Here is a 24848-nt window from a genome sequence, read left to right as displayed (position 1 = left end):
ATCGAAGTTTTCAAAATCGTTCAGCCTTTTGACCAAGCAGAGTCAAAAATATTGAATGTAAAAGTTAAAAATGTTTCCATGCCATTCTTCAGTATTTGAACTCAACAAAGGTTGTTTAATAAGTAAATGAAGTAAATATATATATATATATATATATATATATACTGTATATATTAACCCAACAAAGCCTACTGTGTCATATTTAATATGCAAATTTCTATGGCTTCTAATTGATCAACATGATCAAACTTTGCTTTGCTTTTTTTGCTTTCATACTTTGCTATCCATCTCTGATTTATAGTTTAGACTTTTATAAAGTAAAAGTCTTTTAGTATAATTGTAGAAACGTCCTCCTTCAGCTCGAGCTTCATGTGTCTTTCTGCTGTGAAATCTGATTTTTATCAAGCGTAAGAATAACTTTGATATTGTTAATAATATTTCAAAATGAACACCTACTACCGTTTACTTGATTATCCATAAATATTTTTTTAGAAAAATCATGTTAAAATTTGAGTGTCAAATATGATCATCAGGCTTTTGAGGAAGATTTAATTAGTTCATTTTTCAATCATCATTGTATCGCAAAAAAATACAGAGCTTTGATCATAAAACTAAGCATTTAAATATCATCTTATTAAGACAGATTTTTGGCAGATATTGATATTTATATGCATTTTATGTCTGTATCTGCTATACTGTTATACAGATCTCATTGATTTACATTATAAGCATAATATCATCACTTTTTGACCATATGAACATTAGCGTCTGCTAAATAGCATGAATGCATTTTCATAAAAGCCTGTTACATATCAAATATGATACTTAATTAAAAAAAAACATATGCAAATGATTTCTTTTTAGATGTTATCTAAAGGTTCAATAAACTTCTCATTAATATATACTATTATTTCATATGTCAGGCTTTACAGGGTTAATGAATAGCAATATTAATATACATATTTTTACTAAAACCTTTTAATACATGGAAAATCACTGTGCTGTGCTGCGCCTAGCATCATCCTTCAACACGACATTTCGTACCTTATTATGTAAATGTTCATGATTTGCATATTCAAGAAAGCAGAAGCTCCAGAACATAAAAATCAAATACTTAAAAATCTAATGCAACCACCCCTTATAAAACCCTGAATGATGATCTGTTGTCTGTTCATAACTCGTTGAGGTTTTTGCAACATCACCCTCTTCAATTATGATTCAGCATTGCCACGTTTTTAATATTTAACAGCACCTGTGTTTGCAGCGACGTCTTCAAACATGTCAGTGTGATGCTTTTAAAGGCTGTCATTGAAAAGGGTCTTTCTGAAGTCTCACGCTACATGCATTAGCCTCAGAAACATGATCAGGCCTTTCATCCAGCCTCTTTCCTTCTTTCTCCGGCTATTTTTAGTTCAGTTGGTTTATCCATATTAGGTAGCACAAGAAACTAATGAAAGGTTTTGTGTGTCTCGCAGACCAGAGCTTTGATATTCCCGACCGAACGTTTCACTCCATGAACACCACGTGGCGTCTGTCGTCCTTCGAGTCCATGACGGATGTCAAAGAGCTCATCCCAGAGTTCTTCTATCTTCCCGAGTTCCTGGTCAACAGAGAAGGTGGATGCTCTTTTACACCTGGGTTTCTTCTAGCATCCAACATCCAACTTCTCATGAAGGAAATGTCTGTCACAATCAAAAAAAGAACATAACCTTTAACCTTCATCCTTCCCCATGGGTCAAAAATTGTTTGAAATTGTGTTTGAATTTTTTTTGTCACACTTTAACCTCGAATACACAAAAAATGTAATGGATTCGAAGAGTTTTGTGGTTAAAATTTAAAAAGTAACAAATCCTTCCCTCACGGGTCAATTTGACCCTCTTAGGAATGAATGGAATGCTTCAGTACACATAGAAAAACCTAAAAATGCTCAAAATTCAACCTAAAAATGCTAAAACTTTACCAGTCTACATGTGCATCTGAATGCATACTGAAGAGAAACTGACTTTAGGACCCAGAGGAACAGCTCATTTACTCTATATAGAGCTATAAGGCCATCTAGAGTCATGAAATATCATGTTATATTATTTTTTTTCCACAAGAGGTCTGAAAAGACACCCAATGTAAGATATTTTGAGCTGAATTAAAAGGTTTATGCATGAAATTGTGAGTTATTTTGAATTTAAGTTGAAAGAATGTGAGTAATGTGCTTAAATGACTAAATTACTATTTATTATTTATTGATTAAATATAGGAATTTAAAGGTAAATACAATAAAAAATATTATTCAAATGAAATAAAATAAGCTTTCTGGACAAAAATTTTTTTTACAGGACACAAGGGAAGGATGAGGGTAACCTAGATATAACCAATGACTATTCATGTAAAACATTCAAGAATCATATTAAAACAGCTTGCTAATGTTAGCGTGGTATTTCCCGCTCTCCCCTCTGGCAGGTTTTGACTTTGGCGTGCGGCAGAACAGCGAGCGGGTGAACCACGTGAATCTGCCGCCCTGGGCCAGGAACGACCCGCGACTCTTCATCCTCATACACAGACAGGCTCTGGAATCGGATCAAGTCTCCCAGACGCTCTGCCAGTGGATTGACCTGGTGTTCGGGCTCAAGCAAAAGGGCAAAGCTGCAGTCCACGCCATCAATGTCTTTCATCCTGCAGTACGATTCCTTATTACGCACAGCTTTAGCACACTTCACACTGATATTTTACGTCTTTTGATCTTTTTAAAAAAGCAAAGCCTGTCAAAAACATGTTCAGCCACAAAAAAATTATATTGTGCTTAAAAGAAATTAAGCTTATTTTAGGACCACCACCATTCAATGGGTACGTTTATTTTTTTATGTTTTTGAAAAAAGCTCACCAAGGCTGCATATTTGATCAAAAATACAGTAAAAACACTGGAATATTATTATAATTTAAAATCGCTGTTTTCTATTTGAAAATATAGTATAATGTAATTTATTCCTGTGATCAAAGCTGAATTTTCAGCATCATTACTCCAGTCTTCAGTGTCACATGATCCTTCAGAAATCATTCTAATATGATGATTTAATGCTCAAGAAACATTTATGATTATTGAAAACAATCAATATTTTTGTGGAAACTGTGATACATTTATTTTTCAGGTTTCTTTTATGAATACAAAGTTTCAAAAGAACACCATTTATTTGGAAAAGATTTATAAATGTCTTTACTGTCACGTTTGATCAATTTAATGCATCCTTGCTGAATAAAAATATTAATTTCTTTAAAAAAAATATTTCTGACCTAAAACTTTTGAACATTATTGTATGTATCAGCATTATTGTGGATCGGCTGTCTTTGCTCTTTCGATTTCTCAAATCCATCAGACATTGATAAACATCGGACTTGCGCTTCAGCCTGTTAACTAGCATCCGTAAATAAATCTGATTTTTCCCCTCCCTCTCTCTTTAGACTTACTTTGGCATGGACGTTTCTGCTGTTGAAGACCCTGTACAGCGTCGGGCTCTGGAAACTATGATCAAGACGTACGGCCAAACTCCCAGACAGCTGTTCAACGCCTCCCACATCAGCCGAGCGGGAACCAAACTCCTCTCGGATGCAGAACTGCCGGCGGCCATGGGCCTCCTGGTGCAGCTGGCCTTCCGAGAGAGCCGGGAACAGCCCAAAGACTCCACCTACCCGGTACAGCACACACACGCTGCGGACATTATTGTGTGGTTTGGCATTAAATAGCTTAAGGCTGATATTAAAGTGCCCCGTTATGCTATTGTTAAGGTTCCTAGTTTTGTTTTTGAGTTTTCTACAATGCGTTTACATGCATCTAGGGCTGCCTTCGACTAAAGATTTTTCTAGTCGACTAGTAGTCGTTCATTTAAGAGATTAGTCGACTAATTACAGCCCAATTACTACAGCCCAAAGACTCCACCTATCCGGTGCGGAAATTATTGTGCAGTTTGACATTAAATAGCTTAAGGATGATATTAAGAGTTTTTAGAGTTTTCTACAATGCGTTTACATGCATCTAGGGCTGCCTTTCGACTAAAGATTTTTCTAGTCGACTAGTAGTCGTTCATTTAAGAGATTAGTCGACTAATTACAGCCCAATTACTACAGCCCAAAGACTCCACCTATCCGGTGCGGAAATTATTGTGCAGTTTGACATTAAATAGCTTAAGGATGATATTAAGAGTTTTTAGAGTTTTCTACAATACGTTTACATGCATCTAGGGCTGCCTTTCGACTAAAGATTTTTCTAGTCGACTAGTAGTCGTTCATTTAAGAGATTAGTCGACTAATTACAGCCCAATTACTACAGCCCAAAGACTCCACCTATCCGGTGCGGAAATTATTGTGCAGTTTGACATTAAATAGCTTAAGGATGATATTAAGAGTTTTTAGAGTTTTCTACAATGCGTTTACATGCATCTAGGGCTGCCTTTCGACTAAAGATTTTTCTAGTCGACTAGTAGTCGTTCATTTAAGAGATTAGTCGACTAATTACAGCCCAATTACTACAGCCCAAAGACTCCACCTATCCGGTGCGGAAATTATTGTGCAGTTTGACATTAAATAGCTTAAGGATGATATTAAGAGTTTTTAGAGTTTTCTACAATGCGTTTACATGCATCTAGGGCTGCCTTTCGACTAAAGATTTTTCTAGTCGACTAGTAGTCGTTCATTTAAGAGATTAGTCGACTAATTACAGCCCAATTACTACAGCCCAAAGACTCCACCTATCCGGTGCGGAAATTATTGTGCAGTTTGACATTAAATAGCTTAAGGATGATATTAAGAGTTTTTAGAGTTTTCTACAATGCGTTTACATGCATCTAGGGCTGCCTTTCGACTAAAGATTTTTCTAGTCGACTAGTAGTCGTTCATTTAAGAGATTAGTCGACTAATTACAGCCCAATTACTACAGCCCAAGGACTCCACCTATCCGGTGCGGAAATTATTGTGCAGTTTGACATTAAATAGCTTGAGGATGATTTTAAAGTGCCCCTCTTGTGCTATTTTAAAGGTTCCTAGTTTTGTTTTTGAGTCTCCTACAATAGGTTTACACGCAGGGTTTTAAATTAACTTTTTCACTCACCGGCCAATTTGGCTACTAAATTTTTAAGTTACCGGCCATTCAGAACTTCTACTAGCCAAAAAAAAGAAGAAAAAAAAAGAACCAGATTAACTACTTCACAGATTTTACATGTTCATTTTTTTATAAAAAAAAAAAAATCCTGTCATCCAGCCATCTCCTCCCTTCCTCTTTCATCCTCATCACCAAAAGTGTGTAAGGTGGACCGATTTATACAGTACAAAGAACATAAAAAAAATGTAGGATGTTGGAAAATAGCAATGTCTTTTCTGTTAAACAAATGATTTTTAATCTTCGCTATTGCTTCAATGCAAATGAACAAGCGCGCCGTTATTTGTTGCGTAGAGACGTGTGTGTTCAAGTAAGCCAGATATGCGCAGATTCTGTGTAATAAGCTGTAATTAATATATCATGATGACTCACGAGTATTTGCACTAAATCTGCAATGATTTGGCTTACACAAACTTTCCCAGCAAACTGAGTAAACATAGTAACATGCCAAATTAACTAGTGATTTGACAGCATTAATTGCCTATATATTACATCGTCTAATCAGTGCTAAAACGCACGCGTGAATCTTGCCACAGCGCACCGGCAAAAGTAATGATTATGAATGGGAGACTGTCAAAACATTTTAATAATTTATTGCTAATGTTTTCGGCTGCAGAGATTACGTCGACAAGGCTGACTCGTCATCTCCGCAGTAGTGGACGTTTCATACGGATTACATAATCTGAGAATACTTATTTTCCATTCGGATTGGTCCATTTAAAAATAAACATTTCAAGCTTTCTATAGATATATTTCTCATGTCTGTGAGGCAGGTATACACTGAGTTTCGGTTCAGAGCGAGCCGACTTGTGAAGTTGCTACTACTTACATGTTTCAAGTGATAAGCCATATTTGAGGTTGATGAATGTTTGGATTTCCTGCTGTTAACGATCTGTCCCTCACGAACCGCGTGATTTCGCCACTTCCTGTGGAGTACTGCGACTAAATAACTAATAAAATGTTGGCCGACCAAGCCTCTTCTAGTCGACTAACGATTAGTAGGCAGTCCGACATGCATCCAAGGTCAAAAAAACTTTAATTTTCTCATAAAATACATCACCTCGTTCATCAAAGAGCAGAAAACGGTTCATTCGAAGATTCAGTCTCTCTAACCCCCTCCTTTCCGAGAGTCGACTCCGCTCTGATTGGCCAGAGTCTTTTGTGATTGGTCAACCGCTTTACAGCGTGTGTTGCATGAATCCCAAATGGTCTTTTACAGCCTTTAATCCTCTCCTGTGATTTCCAGAGTCCTCTGCCGTGGATAAAGGGCTTGAAATGGGGCGAGTACGTGGGATCCCCCAGTGCTCCGGACCCCGTGGTGTGTTTCAGCCAACCTCACGGCGAACGCTTCGGGTCCCTGCTGGCGCTGCCCACACGAGCCATCTGTGGCCTCTCCCGCAAGTTCTGCCTCATGATGATCTACAGCAAGGAGCAAGGTGGAGGAGACACACACACACACACACACACACACACACACACACACACACACGAGAAACTGCCTCATCATTCATATAGACATACAATTATAGACCTTATGCATCCTTGATGAATAATATATTAAAAAATAAATAATAATAATTATATATATATAATTATTATTATTTTTTTTTATTTTTTTTTTTTATATATATTATTCATCAAGGATGCATTAAATTGAAGACATTCATGATGATGCAAAAGATTTCTATTTTAAACCAGTTCTGTTTGTTTTTTTAAACTTTCAATCTTAAAAAAAAAATCAAAACAAAACTTTAAACTCTGTCACACCAGGATTTCATGAATTTTTTTGTGTGATTTTTGTGATAAAAATGATGGTGATTTGTGGGGATTATTTCTAAAAATGTCTAATATAATTAGGATACCACATTTACCATAAAAATGACACAAAAGAACAAACAAAGTGCATAAATCTTGTTTAATTTGGTCTCTTACCAAATTCTGATACATTCTAACTTTTAAAACAAAAAATAACTTTTTTCAGACTTGAAAAGGGGGATATTGAGTGCGGTGTCGTAACGAACCTGAAATAATTATTTATTTATTTTTTCAAAATTGTTAGGCTATTAGATAACTTGCTAGGCTAGTGTAACGGTGTACTATCTAGCTTTAATAACATGATCACTTAAGGTAGGCAATATGACCAAAATCTTATAAGCAAACCACAGCTAAACAAAAACTTGCTTAATAGTAATTTTGTAAGTATTTAAGTAGGCTAAATAGTCAGTAATAAAATAAGAAACAAACGACAATAGAACAAATAAAGATACAGATACAAACAGTTGTTGTTTGATTGACATTAACGACACAGACACCAGGTATATTAGGCTGATTTCACTTTAAGACCTACACTAATGCAACGATCCAATACTGACGTGTGTCACAAACTGTTTGTTCACTTAAGACATAAACATCAACAGGCATTTAGACATGATTATGTGTATTTGACTGTTCAATCGCAACAAGCCTAGACAAGAAATCTAAAGCAAGTCTGACATCGGTCAGTATGTCAGTACCGAAGTTATCTTATCAACATCTCTATCCTCGTGAAAATAATGCATTACAACTTTAATTAAATTAGGGATAGTTCAATAAGATAATTATAATAAAAATTTTGTGACAACTGTTTTCAACATTAATAATAATCATAAATGTTTCCTGAGCAGCAAATCATTTCTGAAGGATCATGTGACACTGAAGACTGGAGTAATGATGCTGAAAATTCAGCTTTGATCACAGGAATAAATTACACTTTACTGTATATTCACATAGAAAACAGCTGATTTAAATTATAATAATATTCCACTGTTTTTACTGTATTTTTGATCAAATAAAAGCAACATTGGTGGACAGAAGACTTCTTTCAAAAACATAAAAAAAAATCTTACACACTCCAAACTTTTTAATGGCACTCTCTATGAATTTCTGATGCATTCCAAATGTATTGTGCACATTTATACATTTATTAGCATATATTTTTATTCAAACAGATGTCAATAACAGATGTGAAAAACAAAAGGCTGTTTATCAACCATAACAGCCATAATCTGTGCAAATATTGAATGATTAATCAGCCTAACTATATGATTTGGTCCTACTTTTATTGCATCTGCATTTTATCCCAATTATCCACATCAATGAACACAGTTCTCATAGTACCTGAAGAAATTGCATTTGCCATCATAGAAAATTAGCTCAAAGTACAAATGAAGTGTTTCTCTGTGTGTGTGTCAGGTGTAAGGAGCATGCACAGCACAGACATACAGTGGTCTGCTATCCTGAGCTGGGGTTACACCGACAACATGCTGCGTCTGAAGAGCAAACAGAGCGAGCCGCCCATCAACTTCATCCAGTGCTCACCGCTGCACCAGGTCAGAGCCGTAAACGCCGCTAGCATACGCCGGCTACACTTGGACAGCTTTCAGATTCAGTTTGTGATGTGGCAATACACTCGTCTGTTATATGCACAGCACACACTTTTAGCTGGTTTGGGACCAAATGCTGTAAATTAAAGCCACTTTGGAAACAAGGTTGAATTTGATGAAGCATAACAATTGCACACATGCATGCAAAAGTTCACACTTCCTGTGTGACATCACTTGGACTTCCTGTGTGCAATATTATTTAATATTATGGTAACATTTTACAGTAAGGTTCTTTAGTTAACATTAGTTAATGTAATAACTAACCACGAGCAATACATTTGTTACAGTATTTATTAATCTTTGTTAATGTTATTTAATAATAATACAGCTGTTCATTGATTGTTCATGTTAGTTCACAGTGCATTAACTAATGTTAACAAATACAACCTTTGATTTTAATAACGTATTAGTGAATGTTGAAATTAATATTAACTATGATTAGTAAATGCTGTTACAGTATTGTTCATTCTTAGTTCATGTTAACTAATGAACCTTATTGTAAAGTGTTACCAAACATCTTAATATTCAACGATATTATTGATCTGACTGTGCTGACTCTGAACTGAGCTGGACGATGACATTATAGAGGAAATGAACTAATTTAATAATTGATGATCTTTACAATGGAACTGAATCAACATCCGAAATGCATTATTTTCCTGTTAACCCTGTAAAGCTGCTTTGAAACAAACTGTATTGTATAAAGAAATGCTATAGAAATAAAGCTGACTTTACAAAGCATAGCTCACAAAAACATGTCCAGGTCATATTTTACTCCTAAATCAAAAGAACACAATAATACATATTAATTTTTGAATTTTTGTAATTTTTGACCGACACGCAAAGAGCACTAATGTATTAATTACATTGCTCAGTCCCTCCAGGATTTCACGATTTTTTTGTGTGATTTTTGCGATCAAAATGACTGATTTTGTGGTGGTAATTTCCAGAAATTTGTGAAAAAATTTGCGATTTTTATATTTTATAATTAGGACATCACATTTACCATAAAAGTATTATGTCAGATGCACAATAGTCATACATGACACAAATCACAAACAAAATGCATAAAGCTTGTTTATTTTGGTCTAATCAAATTCTCATCAAATTAACTTTTAAAACAACCTATGGGCACAACCAGGAACATCCAAGAAATGATTTAAATAATCAAGTAAACACTCAAATAACAAATAACAAAAAGAAACAAAACAGGACAAATAAATACAAGGATACAGTTACAAACAGTGGATAATTTACGTTTTTTAAAAAATTGTGCTAGCTATTGTTGTTGCTTGATTAACATTAACAACACTGACAACAGCAGGTAAATTAGGTTACTGTCACTTTAAGACCTACTACAGTAATGACAAACGTCCCAATCAGTTATTACTGATAGTTTTACGTAAATACTCGCCAAGATTAATATTTTGAAGTAATTGTTGCTATGTGTATTTGTTCAAGCGCTATAAAGAGAATTTACGCTGACAGGCGGTGACACGCAGTCAGTCACACACACGCACGCACACACACACACACACACACACACTGCAGTCAGGCAGTCACTCGGTCAAAACAAAACAATTTACCCCCACTCTCGTGCAATATATCAGAATATTGCTTAGCCCGCTCCTTGGCGCTTATGTGAAAGGGCAGGTGAGACAAATTTTCTTTCGCCATGTTTCTGACAGACCGCTCACAGACATAACGTTGCGTGCGCAACATCTGTATCCACGTAAAATGCATTGAAACTTTAATTAAACTAGAGATATTTCAATTGGGTGATTATAATTTAATGTTTTGTGAGGTCTTTTTCATTTTTGTGATTATTTTGCGGTTAAATTAGGAATTATGCAGGATCGCAAAAAAATGCGACAATTTGTTGATTTTGCGTTGTATTCAGCGATCGCGGAATCGCGAAAAACTGGAGGGACTGATTGCTGAACCCCCAATGCTTTGAACGGTAGTGCAATTTTTGATTTTGGGTGAAATATGAGCCACCAGGCTCCTCGTCTGGGTCTCTCCTCAGGTGTTGTGCCTGGGTATTTATTAACATAAGCAATAATTAACGTAAGCAATAATATGTTAACGTATTATTAATGTAATTAACGTAAGCAATATTCTGCCAAGTGCCGTCTTGAAAAGAAATCAAACTCAAGTTGGTTGCTCTAAAGCATTCAAGAATTACGACAATTTAATTTTCAAGCCCATGCTAAAAAAGTGAATAAATGGATTATAAATACAGCACAAATATAATTTAGAACCATAAAATCCCCTAAAAATACAAAATATGAAATAAAAAACATTATCGAACTCAAATATAGTACATAATAAAAATGGAAGAAAAAATTGATTTTAAAAAAATATTTTTGATCGTCACGCAAAGAGCACCAAAGGATTGCTGACCCCATACCCCCCAAGGCTTTGAACGCTAGTGTAATTATTTTTTTTTTTATTTTTTTTTTTATTTGGAGTGACATATGTGCCAGACTTGTTCTTAATGTTTTTTTTTAGATTCACCCTTTACGTAATCACGTCATCTTTGTCTTACTAAATTCAGTGTGCGGCCAGCCACCTTCTTACTCGTGAACGAAAATATAGTCCATTCATGTCATTGAAATAAAAATTTAAAACGGTATTTTTTGAACGACACGCAAACAGCACCAAAATATTAATTACATTGCTGACCCCCCAATGCTTTGAACGGCAGTGCAATTTTTGATCTTGATTTTGGGTGAAATATGAGCCACCAGGCTCGTTCTTAACGGGTTTTGTGAGATTCACCCTTTACGTAATCACGTCATCAAAATGTCCCCTTCTTCATGAGTGTGTTTCCTCGTCTCCGCTCTGATCTGGGTCTCTCTGGTCTCTCCTCAGGTGTCGAGTTGTGCCTGGGTGCCGGACAGTTGTCAGCTGTTTACGGGCAGCAAGTGTGGAGTCATTACCGCCTACAGCAACCGCTTCACCACCACCATGGTGCGTAACCATGGCAACATGCCCCCACCCACGCAGCCGCCCACGTCCATTATCACTCCCTGTAGAGCACCTACACACACACACACACACACACACACACACACACACACACAGTGTTTGTAGTGGCCTTGTTAGTCATCTCCCGGTTGCCCTAGAAACACATTTCCTGCGGCCCACAGGTGGGCTGAAGTCTGGGCGTCAGACGGCGCTTTCATTGATAACCTGTTTCTCTTATTCGTTTCAACCAATCTTTCTGACATTTGGAGAGGTATTTCAGCTGATATCATTTGAATGCATTCTTATCAAGTTCATTTTATTTAGTTATTTAATTTTATTTATTTTTCTCATTCTCTTATAACATTCAGGAATGAGGGCAATGTGAAGTCTTGTTTCAACCTATCGTATTGCTGTTAATGGTTCCCTGTTTATGTAAAGCTTAATAAAGAATTAAAAACATTTATAATAAAATAAAGATGATGTAGATGATAAAAAGGAGAAATAAAAAAAAAAAACTCTTTTGATCAGCAAAAGCAGATACTCTGAAGAATGCTCACGCTGCTCTTTTCCAAGGCCAGATATCGTCAAGGTCCATAGAAATTATTTTAACAAATTTTTTAGGTGATTTAGTGCATATATTTATTAGCAGATCTTTTTATTCAAATAAAACAGAGACCAAGTGTAAAAAAAAATCTAATTTTAAAGGGAAAAGTGGGCAGTTTATCACCCAACAGCCATAATCTGAAAATGCACAAGTATTGAATGATTAATAAGCCCAACTAATATGCATTATCAGCCAATTACTTGCCTGCATTTTGACCAGTTTTAGTGCTTTTATTGATTGTACTCTTACATACAGCCATGTGGTGGTTTGTTTACCCTGAACCATAAAACCAGATCAGAATCATCTGTTAAAGCGCTCTTTCAGCTCATTCAGGCCATTATCAGTGCTCTAATGAGGCCATTAGCCAAACCCCTGAGAGATATCTGCAGTTACAGTCGTTCTCCGTGTGTTCTTCAGCCCACAGAGATGGAGGTGGAGTCTCAGGTTCACCTGTACGGTCACACGGCTGAGGTCACGGGCCTGTTCGTCTGCAAACCCTACAGCATCCTCATCAGCGTGAGTCGGGACGGCACCTGCATCCTCTGGGACCTCAACAGGTTTGTGCTTAACCATTCATATATTCAGGGTCATGATAAACCTGGAAGAGACATGCAGATGAAACCTGTATATTACATTCATGCATTTAGCAGACACGTTTACTCAAAACAACGGGGAGCAAAAGCAGTTTAGCCAATGATATTTGTAATGAGAGACAACAATATTCATAATATACAATGCCAGGTTTAGTAGACAACTATATTAGGATGCATATTAGGATATATTATACGAACGTAGATGCAGAAAAATATTAAAGTCACACTTTTACACATCAAAATCAACAGTATGAAATTAAATTTCAGGAGCAATTTCTATTTTAGGAGCATTAAGACACCTTTTGCCCTCAAATTCTTTTTACTATAATGTACAAAATATATATATTTTAATGTATCCTCAAGCATAAGGTCCTGTAGACCTCAAGGATTTTTAGAAGATTATTGGATTACGTTTGACAAGAAAGTACTATTTTCGGTCTTTCTACTTAACTCTTTCCCGGCTTTCCATGTTTCCACTGTTATGTGGTAGGGGGCGCTGTTAAACATCTACTGAAAGAGTTCAGAATCTCCTGATCAAAACACAGGAGAAGAAGAAGCAGAAACAAGCAATAGAAGCATTGCTACATGTAAAACAACGTGATCATCAACATTAAACAGCATATAAATCAAAATTGCCTAATGTTATGAATGAAATGTCGACCCAGGACGCGTTACAGGACTGTGAAGCTTTGAGGTGTTGATGGACTCGATCCACTCCATCTGTGTTTTAATCATCGTTCTGGATCTGATCCGAAGTTTTTGACAAAAAAAAAAATGCTTTTTGCTCAAAATGTTGCTTTTTTTATTAAACTTACCCACATTCAAGTGCTGATAAAAAAAGAATGCATTAAGCTAGAATAAAACATGTATATATATTGCATGTTCAGATATCCATACAAACTGTTGGGGAAAGAGTTAAAGTACAGTATACTTTTTTGTACTGCCTTAATATTATAATAATTATGGCTTATTAAATAACCCTGTGTTGTATTTTCTGTGTTGTATTGCAGTAATGCGACTCTAATGAGTGTTTGTTTGTGGTTTCTTGTGTTAGGCTGTGTTACGTTCAGAGTCTCACGGGTCACAAGAGTCCAGTGAACGCCGTGTCCGCCAGCGAGACGACAGGAGACATCGCCACAGTCTGTGACTCAGGTGACAATACACACCCGTTACACTGCTGGAGTTAATACAAATATATTAGCCAAAAAATATATTAATTTGTAGACAAGGCAAGTTTATTTATATAGCATATTTCATACACTTATGGTAATTCGAAGTGCTTTACACAGAAAGGAATTAAAATAATCACAACATAAAAGCTAGGAAAATTAAAACAGTTATAAAAGGAATTAAAAGAGATGATGATGCATAGATAAACTGGCAAAAAAAACGGTATATCATATTTTATATTCATTCATTTTATTCATTTTTATCACATTTATATTAATTTTGAAATATGACTGTGTGAAACTCCAGATCATCACAGAAATGGAAACTAGTTGTAATCTGGGCTTGAACAGCTGGAGGTCAAGGGTCAAGTCTGATTTTGTCCATTACACTCCCAGAAGTCATTAGACTAGTTCTGCAGTCATTCCTTGTTTCATGAGGAAACTCTAAAAAATGCTGGGTTGTTTTAACCCATATTTGGGTCAAAAATGAAAACAGTTATAAAAGGAATTAAAAGAAATATAAAAATGATATAGGGCCTTTTCACACCTTGTTTGGTCCGGATTTTCGGACTTTTCAGTTTGGTCCGAATCAAAATTACAGGTGTGAAACCTCCCCCGGACCACGGTCCGCACCAAACAGACGGAATTTGGTCCGGCGAAAAGAGGTAGTCTCGGTCCGGATCAAACTGAACAAAGGCTTGGTTTGTTTCTAGTGTGAACGCATTTTCTGTACGGTTCGGACTTTCAGAACATTTACAGGAAGATCCGGTGGTTCCCGTGTAGCCTAAACAACTGAAGAAGAATATTTCTGTGCAGATCTGTCAGTCCTGCCCACAGCGTTTCTACCAGCGCACACACACACACATATATTTGTCCTGCGTCCTGCCGGCGATGATAAAATGTTCGCACAACGAGGACGTTCATTTGGCGAATGTGAACTAGCCTCGAGTATACATAGTTTCCCACAGGCCAATTAATGTCACGTGACCTCCCCGGAGACGCCATCTTTGATGGCATAAGCTGCTGTGTTTACGAAGTTTTACAAGCAAATTTCAAATATTTCTTTCTGTTTATAATGTTACGAAAATCATGAAGAGACAAAGTGACAGAGACTATAAAGAGACTCTATTAACACAAGACAGAGAGAGGTGTGTGTGAGTGAGAGAGAGGCGCGGGCGCGATCGAACAGTGGAAACAATGTTGTTTTTGTATGTTTTTAATACCTTGTCATTTTGTTCATACAGGACATCATTCAAACTGCAAAGTGTTAACTTATATTTGTGTACACTTGCAATAAAACACAACATTGTGCACCTGACACAAAGTGCTCTGAGCAAATTCTTGCGTGTTTTGAGGGAGTTTCTTTCCTGTTTATCCTCGCCAGCCATAACCTCCGTCGTTGTTCTGACAAAAGCTTAGTTTTCTCACATTCATGAAGTCTAATGACGGGTATACTGTAAAATCCAAATTTAACTGAACCTCCGGCACGATTTGAACATCCATTGACCCAGCAGGAGATGACCATTGTCACTTTTTATCACGAAATTAACTCGTTTCAGCTTCTTCTTCTAATGTTCTGCCCACAGAAATGGCGCCGGGTCGGCAAATGCCCGTATGTTGTGACGTCATGTAGGAACTATGTATAGTCGGCGCTGCAGGGAGTAATGCCGTAATAATAACAGTATAGCGGCAACGATATGCGTCTGTTCATTCATTCTTGTCAAAGTTACCCGCCGTTAGACGCACGTGCGTTTACAAACCAATCAATGTTGAGATGCAGCCCATGTAAATGATGACGACAGGACGCGAGTACGTCATGTAAAGTTCTTTAGCGCGCTCGCATAGCAATGTGAAACCAAACCAAAACTAACCGAATGTATGTAATGTATCAAAACATGAACTTGGTGCGGACTCTCAGGTGTGAAAACGCCCATAGTTATAAAAGGAATTAAAAGAGATATAAAGATAAACTTCTCATCTGGCAGAACACCGGTGTGTTATATTTTTGCACTTGTTATACGGTGAGTTTGATTGTACGGTGTGTATAATGACGTCCTCTCTGTGTGTGTGCAGTGGGTGGAGGGAGTGATCTGAGGCTGTGGACGATTAATGGAGATTTGATCGGTCATGTTCACTGTCGAGAGATCATCTGTTCGGTGGCGTTCTCCAATCAGCCGGAGGGAGTGTCGGTGAACGTGATCGCTGGCGGGCTGGAGAACGGTGTGGTCAGGTACAAGACTGACCCGAAACCCCACAAACTACACACTTTTAGCTGGTTTGGGACCAAATGCTGTAAATTAAAACCACTTTGGAAACCAGGTTGAATTTGATGAAGCAGAACAATTGCACACATGCATGCAAATGTTCACACTTCCTGTGTGACATCACTTGGACTTCCTGTGTGCATTATTATTTAATATTTTGGTAGCATTTTACAGTAAGGTTCTTTAGTTAACATTAGTTAATGTATTAACTAACCACGCGTAATACATTTGTTACAGTATTTATTAATCTTTGTTAATGTTAGGTAATAATAATCCAGCTGTTCATTGATTGTTCATGTTAGTTCACAGTGCATTAACTAATGTTAACAAGATTTAATAAAGTATTAGTAAATGTTGAAATTAACATTAACAGAGATTAATAAATGCTGTATTGGTGCAGTTCATTATTAGTTCATGCTAACTAATGTTAACTAACGGACCTTATTGTAAAGTGTTACCAATATTATTATTGCAAAGCCATATTGAATGAGTTCCATAAAAACAGAATGCATTGTGTTTTAAGACTCTTATCAATGCTTATCTTTCCTCTTCTCTGTCATCATATTTCATGTCTGTCTTGTCCTTGTTCTCGCTCAGGTTGTGGAGCACATGGGACCTGAAGCCAGTCAGAGAGATCACCTTCCTGAAATCCAACAGGCCTATCATAAGGTACACACTTGCACATCATATGACGTCACACAGATTTGTTTTTATATCACGAATAGAAGAGTTACGTGCTTCTATACACTACCAGAAGTGAACAAAAGTTTTACACAATTAAGATTTTTTTTGTTCTTCTGCTCACCAATTCTGCATTTATTTGATCAAAAATACAATCAAAATTTTGAAATATTATTACAATTTAAAATAAGTGTTGTCTATGTGAATATATAGTAAAATGTAATTTTATTCCTGTGATCAAAGCTGAATTTTCAGCATCATTACTCCAGTCTTCAGTGTCACATGATCCTTCAGAAATCACTCTAATATGATGATTTGCAATTATTAATTATTAACTATTATTATTGATGCTCAATTATTAATTGTGGTTCTTTAAAAATGTTTTTGGAAACATGATAAAAAAAAAAAATCAGGGTTCTTTAATGAACAGAAAACCCAAAAAAGCAGCATTTATTTGAAATTGAATCTTTTGTAACATTATAAATGTCTTTACTGTCACTTTTGATCAATTTAATGTGTACTTGCTGAAAAAAAGCATTATAATTATAATAATTATAATTGTTGTTGTTATATTTAAATCGTATTTACCCCAAACTTTTGAACGGTAGTGCATCACGTTTTTTTTTTGTCAACATTGACAATAATCATAAATGTTTCTTGATCATCAAATCGTCATATTAGAGTGATTTCTGAATGATCATGTGACACTGAAGACTGGAGTAATGATGCTGAAAATTCAGCTTTGATCACAGGAATAAATTACACTTTACTATATATTCACATAGAAAACAGCTATTTTAAACCGTAAAAATATTTCACATTTTTTACTGTATTTCTGATCAAATAAATGCAACATTGGTTTTCTTTCAAAAACAAAACACTTGTGACTGATATTGCAAGTGCATAATTTGCTCCTGATGATCATGTGCCTGATGATGTTTCCTCTGGATTGTCTTGCAGTCTCACGTTCTCGTGTGACGGACACCATCTTTACACGGCCAACAGCGAGGGCACCGTGATCGCGTGGTGCCGACGAGACCAGCAGCGCATGAAGCTGCCCATGTTTTACTCTTTCCTCAGCAGTTACGCTGCAGGCTGATCCCCGTGTGCCACAGAACCACCGCTGAGTGACCCCGCTGACCCCGAAAGAGGAGGAGCCAGAGGCACAAGCCCCGCCCATGACCATCACAGGATCCCCCCCCTGATCCGCCATGGAAACGCACGGCACTTTATGCTGTGCTATAAGCAACTGTATCATAAAGAGCGTGTAAAGTGTGTTTCCATACATGCGTCGGGAGTCGTGGGGCGGAGCGAGCGCAGGCCTTTCCCACCGGATCACTTCTGTTCGTTATCCTCGTTTGTTTTGTGTTTGGTTTGACTGATGATTCATGTCGTAGTATTTGTATTTGTTCGTATTTTTGAAAGCTGCTAGAGTCTGGTCCTCCTAAGACTCGACGTTTGAAGGCCTGTTTCTCTCTCCTTCATTATTATGTCCCTCGTCTCTGCTATCCTGAGAATAGAAATCCTGCTTTTGAAGCCAGACCAGACTGAGATAATCTAAACACTAGCGTCTGCACTGGTAATCCATGCGGGGTATTTCTCTCCCAGACTTCGGCATGCAGTGGCAGAATGAATGTGTGCACGCAATGCCTTGTTAAACTTTATTTATTCTCAAACAAGGATGAAAGCCACATCTAAACGTGTTTCTCGCTCTTTATTCTAATATGCACTTCAGACGATCCTGTGACGATGTGCAAGTGAACGGTCGTTCCTCACTCATGACGTCCTGAAATAACAATATTTATTCTGTTATTTATTCCACCAACTCAAACCAAACGGCCCAGTTGCCAGTTAATAAGCGCATCAAATTCATATTAATTCATTAAAAAACATGCTTTCGTTCTGAATCTGTTCTATACTGTTCAGTTGTGTTATAAATGATTGCATGTTGTGATCAAGCATTATCTATCATTGGAGATGCAATGTAAAGTTTAGTCAAATCTATACCTTTAGGACCAAATCACTAATTCATGGGTGATTTTTGTTTTGTTTTGTTTTTTGGTTGCAATAAAAACAACCTGATTACTGTACAAAGGCAAAGCAATATCACTAAACAATTACACAATTTCATGAGGAAACCGATGCTCTTGAAGTCTTAAGTGTCAGTCAGCCTTAAATGTGGAGGAGAAATAACTGAGTTGAAGTAAACGAGTGTGTTATCTGAACATGATCAGAGCGTTCTCTCTGTTTGTGCTGTTTTTCTTTGCTTTTTTTTCTGAAGCATTCTGCATTTTCTCTTACATTGCAACTATTAGCTTGTCTTATATTTGAGTGTTTACCAGAAAGGGAATGCTTTCACCTTTTTGTTTTGCATTATTTTCAGAAATATCAGACACATGTATCTCTGAAGTCGTTCTCTCTCAGTGTGAGTCCAGAGCGCCAGCACTTCAATGAAAGGTATTTAGAGAGAATCATCTGGTGTTTACTGAGCACCCGGAGTTATGTGCTCGTTTTATGGTTTTGTTTCCTTATGTTTATGTATAAAATCTGTTTTCCATGCTTGCATTACATACATATATCTCTTAATTATTGTGCACAGTGTTGTCATGTTTGCAGTTCCCTCAGAAAGAGATTGATGTTGCTGTCATTGTGTGAGTTGTTCACTGAGTTTGTAAAGCAAGATGTCTGACAAAACTATCACGAAAAGGCTTATTGTTTTCAGTCGAATGTTGAATTAACAGTGGTTTATGTAAATTAAGATTGATATGTTCACCAAGGCCTGGCTGGGACATTTCTAATTTTTTGTATTTATGAAATATGTAATAAAATGTCAACTATATAATATATATATATATATATATATATAAATATTCAAGAAATTTTGATTCCGTTTGTTGCACTTGTTTCTCATGTTCAGTGTTAAAAATAAAGGTTTTGCAGCAATGCCGTAGAACCATTTCTGGTTCCCCAAAGAACCGTCCAGTCAACAGTTCTTACAAGAACCATTTCTAGAACATTTTAATGATCTAAAGAATCTTTTGTGTAATCGAAAGGTTCCATGGATTCTAAAGATTCTTCATGGAACCAGATCCTAATATTCTATATTGCTCAGTTCTATTCTGTTGTGTTGTATTCTAAATTATTCGGTTCTACATTTACCAGTTCTATTCTGTTCCATTATATGCTAGTTCTATTCTATTATCCTCTATTCATAAAAGTTAGCGAGTTCCCAACTACATGTGTGTCTATTTTAGTGGTTTAAAAAAAATAATTGCAAGTTTTTTTATTTAAACATTTACTTACAGAATATCAAAGAGCCAGGGGTTCAGGGACGGACAAATATTATATAACATTTGAATTGAGAAAAAGAAAGAAATAACAATAAAAGAAATAAAGTAGAAAATATATAAAAATTAAATAAATAAATGTGGAAATATTGATTAAACATCACATAAATATAACAATCCTCTCCACAAAACAAAATAATATTAAATAAAGATTATACAAAAACATTAAAAAGCGAGCATACTTTCAAAGTTTTATCAGCCTTTTTGTTACTGGAGGTAGACAAGGATTTAATATAGACCTTATCATCTTGAAAGTGAGAAAAATTAGGGGACTAATTGCGAGAGATCTTCACGCGCCTAACATCTGTGTTACGTCACAGTGCGAGTGTTTTGGAGGCGGTTACGTCATCCCGGTGACTGGGAGACCCGGTGATGTCACATTAAGCAGGGAAACCTCACGTGCCTCGGATGCGCCCTGCAGAATAATGAGCCCTAGTGATCCTCCAGCTATACTAAACATCTGATCTGATAACACACACACACACACACAACGGTCCACCGATACCGGAGGACGCGCGCGAAGCGAACCGTCTGATTTCTTAAAGGCGCAGTGACACCTGCATCCTCGCGCGCGCCGCGTTTGTGCGTCACATCGAGGTTCCCCTCCTCACATCCCATGAACCGACACCGAATCAACCAGCAGAGCAGAAACCGGGGAAATACTCGACGTTTGACGGCGTTCGGCGGATGCACGCGAGCGGACGGTGACCGTGTGTGTGTGAGGTGTGTGTTGCGGGTTTTTCCTCGTCGCGTTCGGGTGGAGTCGAGCCACATACTGAAGTCTGACCACTGACACACTTCAGGTGGGTGTTAACACGCGTCCCTGTGCCTCGCCAGGTATTTGTGCTCGTTACGTAGATTCGAATGTTCTATTGCGTAATTTTTGGAACGTTTGAGTGCAACATTTGTAACAATTCCAACGTTCCAGACGTGACCGCGGGTTTATGGGCAACGGTTTCGCTTAATTATCTCATGGTCAGTACGAGCGACATGAACGCGCTCGTGTTGTAGATTTGGGATGAGGGATGATGTATGTATGGATGGATACATGTTTTTCTTTCTTTTTTTGTGGGAATGATGCTGGAATGACCAGAAGCGCGTGAGAGCGAAAGATGGACGCGCGCGAGTCTCTTGGGCGTTTGATTCCATCGGCTGGAATTCCGCCTTTATAATCGAAATGATTATGATGAAGATTCAGATGTTCAGTGATGAGCTTCACGAGCTCTGTGATAATTCACGGAATGGCCTTTGAATGGATGGATGGAGGAACATCACGACCCTCGTGTGTTTTTGCTGATTCTAGATTTTGTCACATGTCGCCTACAAATAACAGGCATTAAATCTGAGAGCTAAATAGCTTTAATGGTTTATTATGATTTACTGTATTGAGATTAACCCACATGTTCCAGTGCAATGGTTGTGTTTGGCCTTTATTCAGCACTGTATCATTATGAATGTATGGAGATGTACATGATGCTCTGAGGGTTAAAAGGGCTGTGATGAAGCTCATGTTCTGCTGAGATTCACTTTACTGCTGTCTAGTGATTTATTTGTGAAAATAATACAAATAACTTCAAAATGAACCTCTATGATTCTTAGCTGCTCCTCTGACCTGTTTTGACAGGTGTTATTATATCACAACGTTGGGAAATGTGATTGTTTAACCCAGAAAAAGAACATTTCACAGAATGGGAATCCTGGAAATATCAGGGAAGCGTAAAATGACGGTGATTATTCTACTGTCTATTCTGTTTCTGTCAGTGAGCTTATTTATTTGATCAAAAATACAGTAATAATAGTAATATTGTGAAATATTATTACGGTTTAAAACAGCTGTTTTCTATGTGAATATACAGTAAAGTGTAATTTATTCCTGTGATCAAAGCTGAATTTTCAGCATCATTACTCCAGTCTTCAGTGTCACATGATCCTTCAGAAATCATTCTATGATTTGATGCTCAAGAAACTTTATGATTATTATCAATGTTGAAAACAGTTGTGCTGCTTCAGATTTTTGTGGAAACCATGATATTTAAAAAGAAAAAAATTAATTCCATTCCATTCAAGCTTGAATGGAATTAAAATAATAATAAATCAACGACGACCAGAGAACAAGTGCTGTCCCTCATATATTTACTGAACACGGCTCAGATTCAGTCATTCATAAATACAGTCACATTGAGACTCTTACAGTAAAGTAGCCTACTGTTTACATTTAAATTAAAGTCACAAAAATTGACAATTCATGTTTTTTTTAATGTTTTTTATTCTAAATTATTTATCCATGCACATTATTTTGTGCCTCATAATCTTTCAATCTTAACTTCCTCTCTCTCTTATAACTTCTCTTCTGTGATGATGAGGGCGGGGCAACCTGTCACTCACATGTGATCCACCAATAGCAAACCACAACCATCCAATCAATTCCTTGCAGACAAAATCAAGCCCCGCCCACATTTGTTCTTGTTCCAGAACCCATTTGCATAAAATGCTAAGACTAGTTTTACAATTTTTCTTTAAAGCTACACTGTGTGATAATTTCCCCCATCTAGCGGTGAAATTGTATATGACTACCCAGTGAATATTTGTTTCTGTTCCTTTCAATTTCGAGGGTGTTTTAACTCCTACGGTGGCCGTATTATTCCAAGATTAACATGGCTTCCAGTTCGACTTCGTCCAATTGCGCCTTTAAAACTATTCATCACCTGTGATCCGTCGCAGCACAGATTTATGTTACAAGGTAAACAATACTTTTCACCATTGACGTGAGGAAAAGTAACGCAAGTTATACTAGAGGTCGCTCTGGCGTTATGCACAACCATGCTGGTTAGACAAGCAACTATAAAACTTTGAATTTACACAAATAGGCTGGATTACCTGTCGAGAAGAAAGCAGGCAACTTCGGCGTCCGTTTTAAAATCTTTGCTCCTCATGAGCTCTTTCCATCTGGGAAAAGTTACTCCAATATTGACTTTGGTCTTGCTGATTTGCCTGTCGCGTTGGCGTTTTAATTCTCTCTTTCGCTTCCTTGGAGACTCTGCTACATGTCCTCGAAAATAGGCGTGATCCTCCATCAGCAATCTTTCAAATCTGCCGGCAGTCGTGAGTAATCTCCCCCTCGCATTCGTCTCTATGTCACTGAGTGTAAAGCGCGAAAGGCGAAGCTTGAATTTACAGGTATGTCCCTCTTTGGCTAATGTAGTTTCAAGATGGAGGGGCAACATGGCGACCGGCATTCGAACCCCTCACCCGTATGTACTTTCAATGGCAGATTATAAACTTACGAGAATACTTTATTACTTGAAAGAAGTAAATATACATTAATGAGCACATATATTTTTGAAAGAACTAAGTGTTTTTAGCTAAGAATCAACTAAAAAAATTACACAGTGTAGCTTTAAGACTGTCCATAACTGTTTTAAGTCACATAAAACCGTAGTCAACGTGCCGCTTGACTAACCGCTAGATGCTCAAACTAGTACTTAAGACATAGCCTTAAAGGGATAGTTCACCCAAAAATGAAAATTATCCCATGATTTACTCCCCCTCAAGCCATCCTAGGTGTTTATATCTTTCTTCTTTCAGCCGAATGCAATCAGAGTTATATTCAAAATATCCTGGATCTTTCCAGCTTTATAATGGGAGTGAATTGTACCTTAGATTTTGAAGGCCATACAAGCGCATCATCCACCATGAAAGTGATCCATACGACTCCAGGGGTTAATAAAGGCCTTCTGAAGCGAAAATATCCATATTTATAACTTTATGAACTATAATCACTGGCTTCCAGTTACGTCCGGAAGCGTGACCTCTGACCCGACGCATGACGTATTGACGAACATGGAAGCGCAGAGGACAGAGCAAAGCTAAACACCGCTCACACATTTGAAAGAGAAATGTGGGAGGAGCTTGAGTTTGTTGTTTGAACCGTGAGAGGCGTCAGCTCTCACCTAATCTTACACTACGTCTAAGTCATGCGTGGGGTCAGAGGTCACTCGTCATGCGTGGGGTCAGAGGTCACTCGTCATGCGTGGGGTCAGAGGTGTCATGCGTGGGGTGAGAGGTCGCCCGTCATGCGTGGGGTCAGAGGTCGCCCGTCATGCGTGGGGTCAGAGGTCGCCCGTCATGCGTGGGGTCAGAGGTCGCCCGTCATGCGTGGGGTCAGCGGTCGCTCGTCATGCGTGGGGTCAGAGGTCTCTCGTCATGCGTGGTCATAAGTGGGGTCAGAGGTCGCTCGTCATAAGTGGGGTCAGAGGTCGCTTGTCATGCGTGGGGTCAGAGGTCACTCGTCATGCGTGGGGTCAGAGGTCACTCGTCATGCGTGGGGTCAGAGGTCTCTCGTCATGCATGGTCATAAGTGGGGTCAGAGGTCGCTCGTCATGCGTGGGGTCAGAGGTCACTCGTCATGCGTGGGGTCAGAGGTCACTCGTCATGCGTGGGGTCAGAGGTCGCTCGTCATGCGTGGGGTCAGAGGTCGCTCGTCATGCGTGGGGTCAGAGGTCGCCCGTCATGCGTGGGGTCAGAGGTCGCTCGTCATGCGTGGGGTCAGAGGTCGCTCGTCATGCGTGGGGTGAGAGGTCGCCCGTCATGCGTGGGGTCAGAGGTCTCTCGTCATGCGTGGGGTCAGAGGTCTCTCGTCATGCGTGGGGTCAGAGGTC

At 37.8% G+C, this 24848-nt stretch overlaps 2 protein-coding genes across 4 annotated transcripts in view; both read left to right on the top strand.

The window, feature by feature from the left end:
- lyst (lysosomal trafficking regulator) overlaps positions 1-19675 on the top strand; it is a 120912-nt gene extending 101237 nt beyond the window's left edge. The window contains exons 45-55 of the mRNA XM_079855637.1: positions 1476-1616; positions 2455-2672; positions 3451-3681; positions 6387-6576; positions 8372-8508; positions 11437-11535; positions 12554-12693; positions 13784-13881; positions 15972-16128; positions 16760-16831; positions 17804-19675. Coding sequence (XP_079711763.1) covers positions 1476-1616; positions 2455-2672; positions 3451-3681; positions 6387-6576; positions 8372-8508; positions 11437-11535; positions 12554-12693; positions 13784-13881; positions 15972-16128; positions 16760-16831; positions 17804-17942 — 1622 coding nt within the window. The 3' untranslated portion in view covers positions 17943-19675. The remainder of the gene's footprint in view (positions 1-1475; positions 1617-2454; positions 2673-3450; positions 3682-6386; positions 6577-8371; positions 8509-11436; positions 11536-12553; positions 12694-13783; positions 13882-15971; positions 16129-16759; positions 16832-17803) is intronic.
- gng4 (G protein subunit gamma 4) overlaps positions 19230-24848 on the top strand; it is an 18572-nt gene continuing 12953 nt past the window's right edge. Inside the window, exon 1 of one of the 3 annotated variants that reach the window (XM_079855655.1) lies at positions 19230-19300. Coding sequence is in view for 1 of the 3 variants with exons in the window: in XM_079855653.1 (XP_079711779.1) it covers positions 21055-21165 (111 nt within the window). In the remaining 2 variants the exon portion in view is untranslated. Of the gene's footprint in view, positions 19301-20567; positions 20994-21033; positions 21166-24848 lie in introns of those variants that run through there. The other 2 variants (XM_079855654.1, XM_079855653.1) reach the window with 2 other exon arrangements.

This window comes from Squalius cephalus, assembly GCF_949319135.1.
Source record: "Squalius cephalus genome assembly, chromosome: 21".
Lineage (NCBI taxonomy): Eukaryota > Metazoa > Chordata > Actinopteri > Cypriniformes > Leuciscidae > Squalius > Squalius cephalus.
Note: the sequence above shows the minus strand (reverse complement) of the source record. Positions and strands in the feature narration are given on the sequence as shown.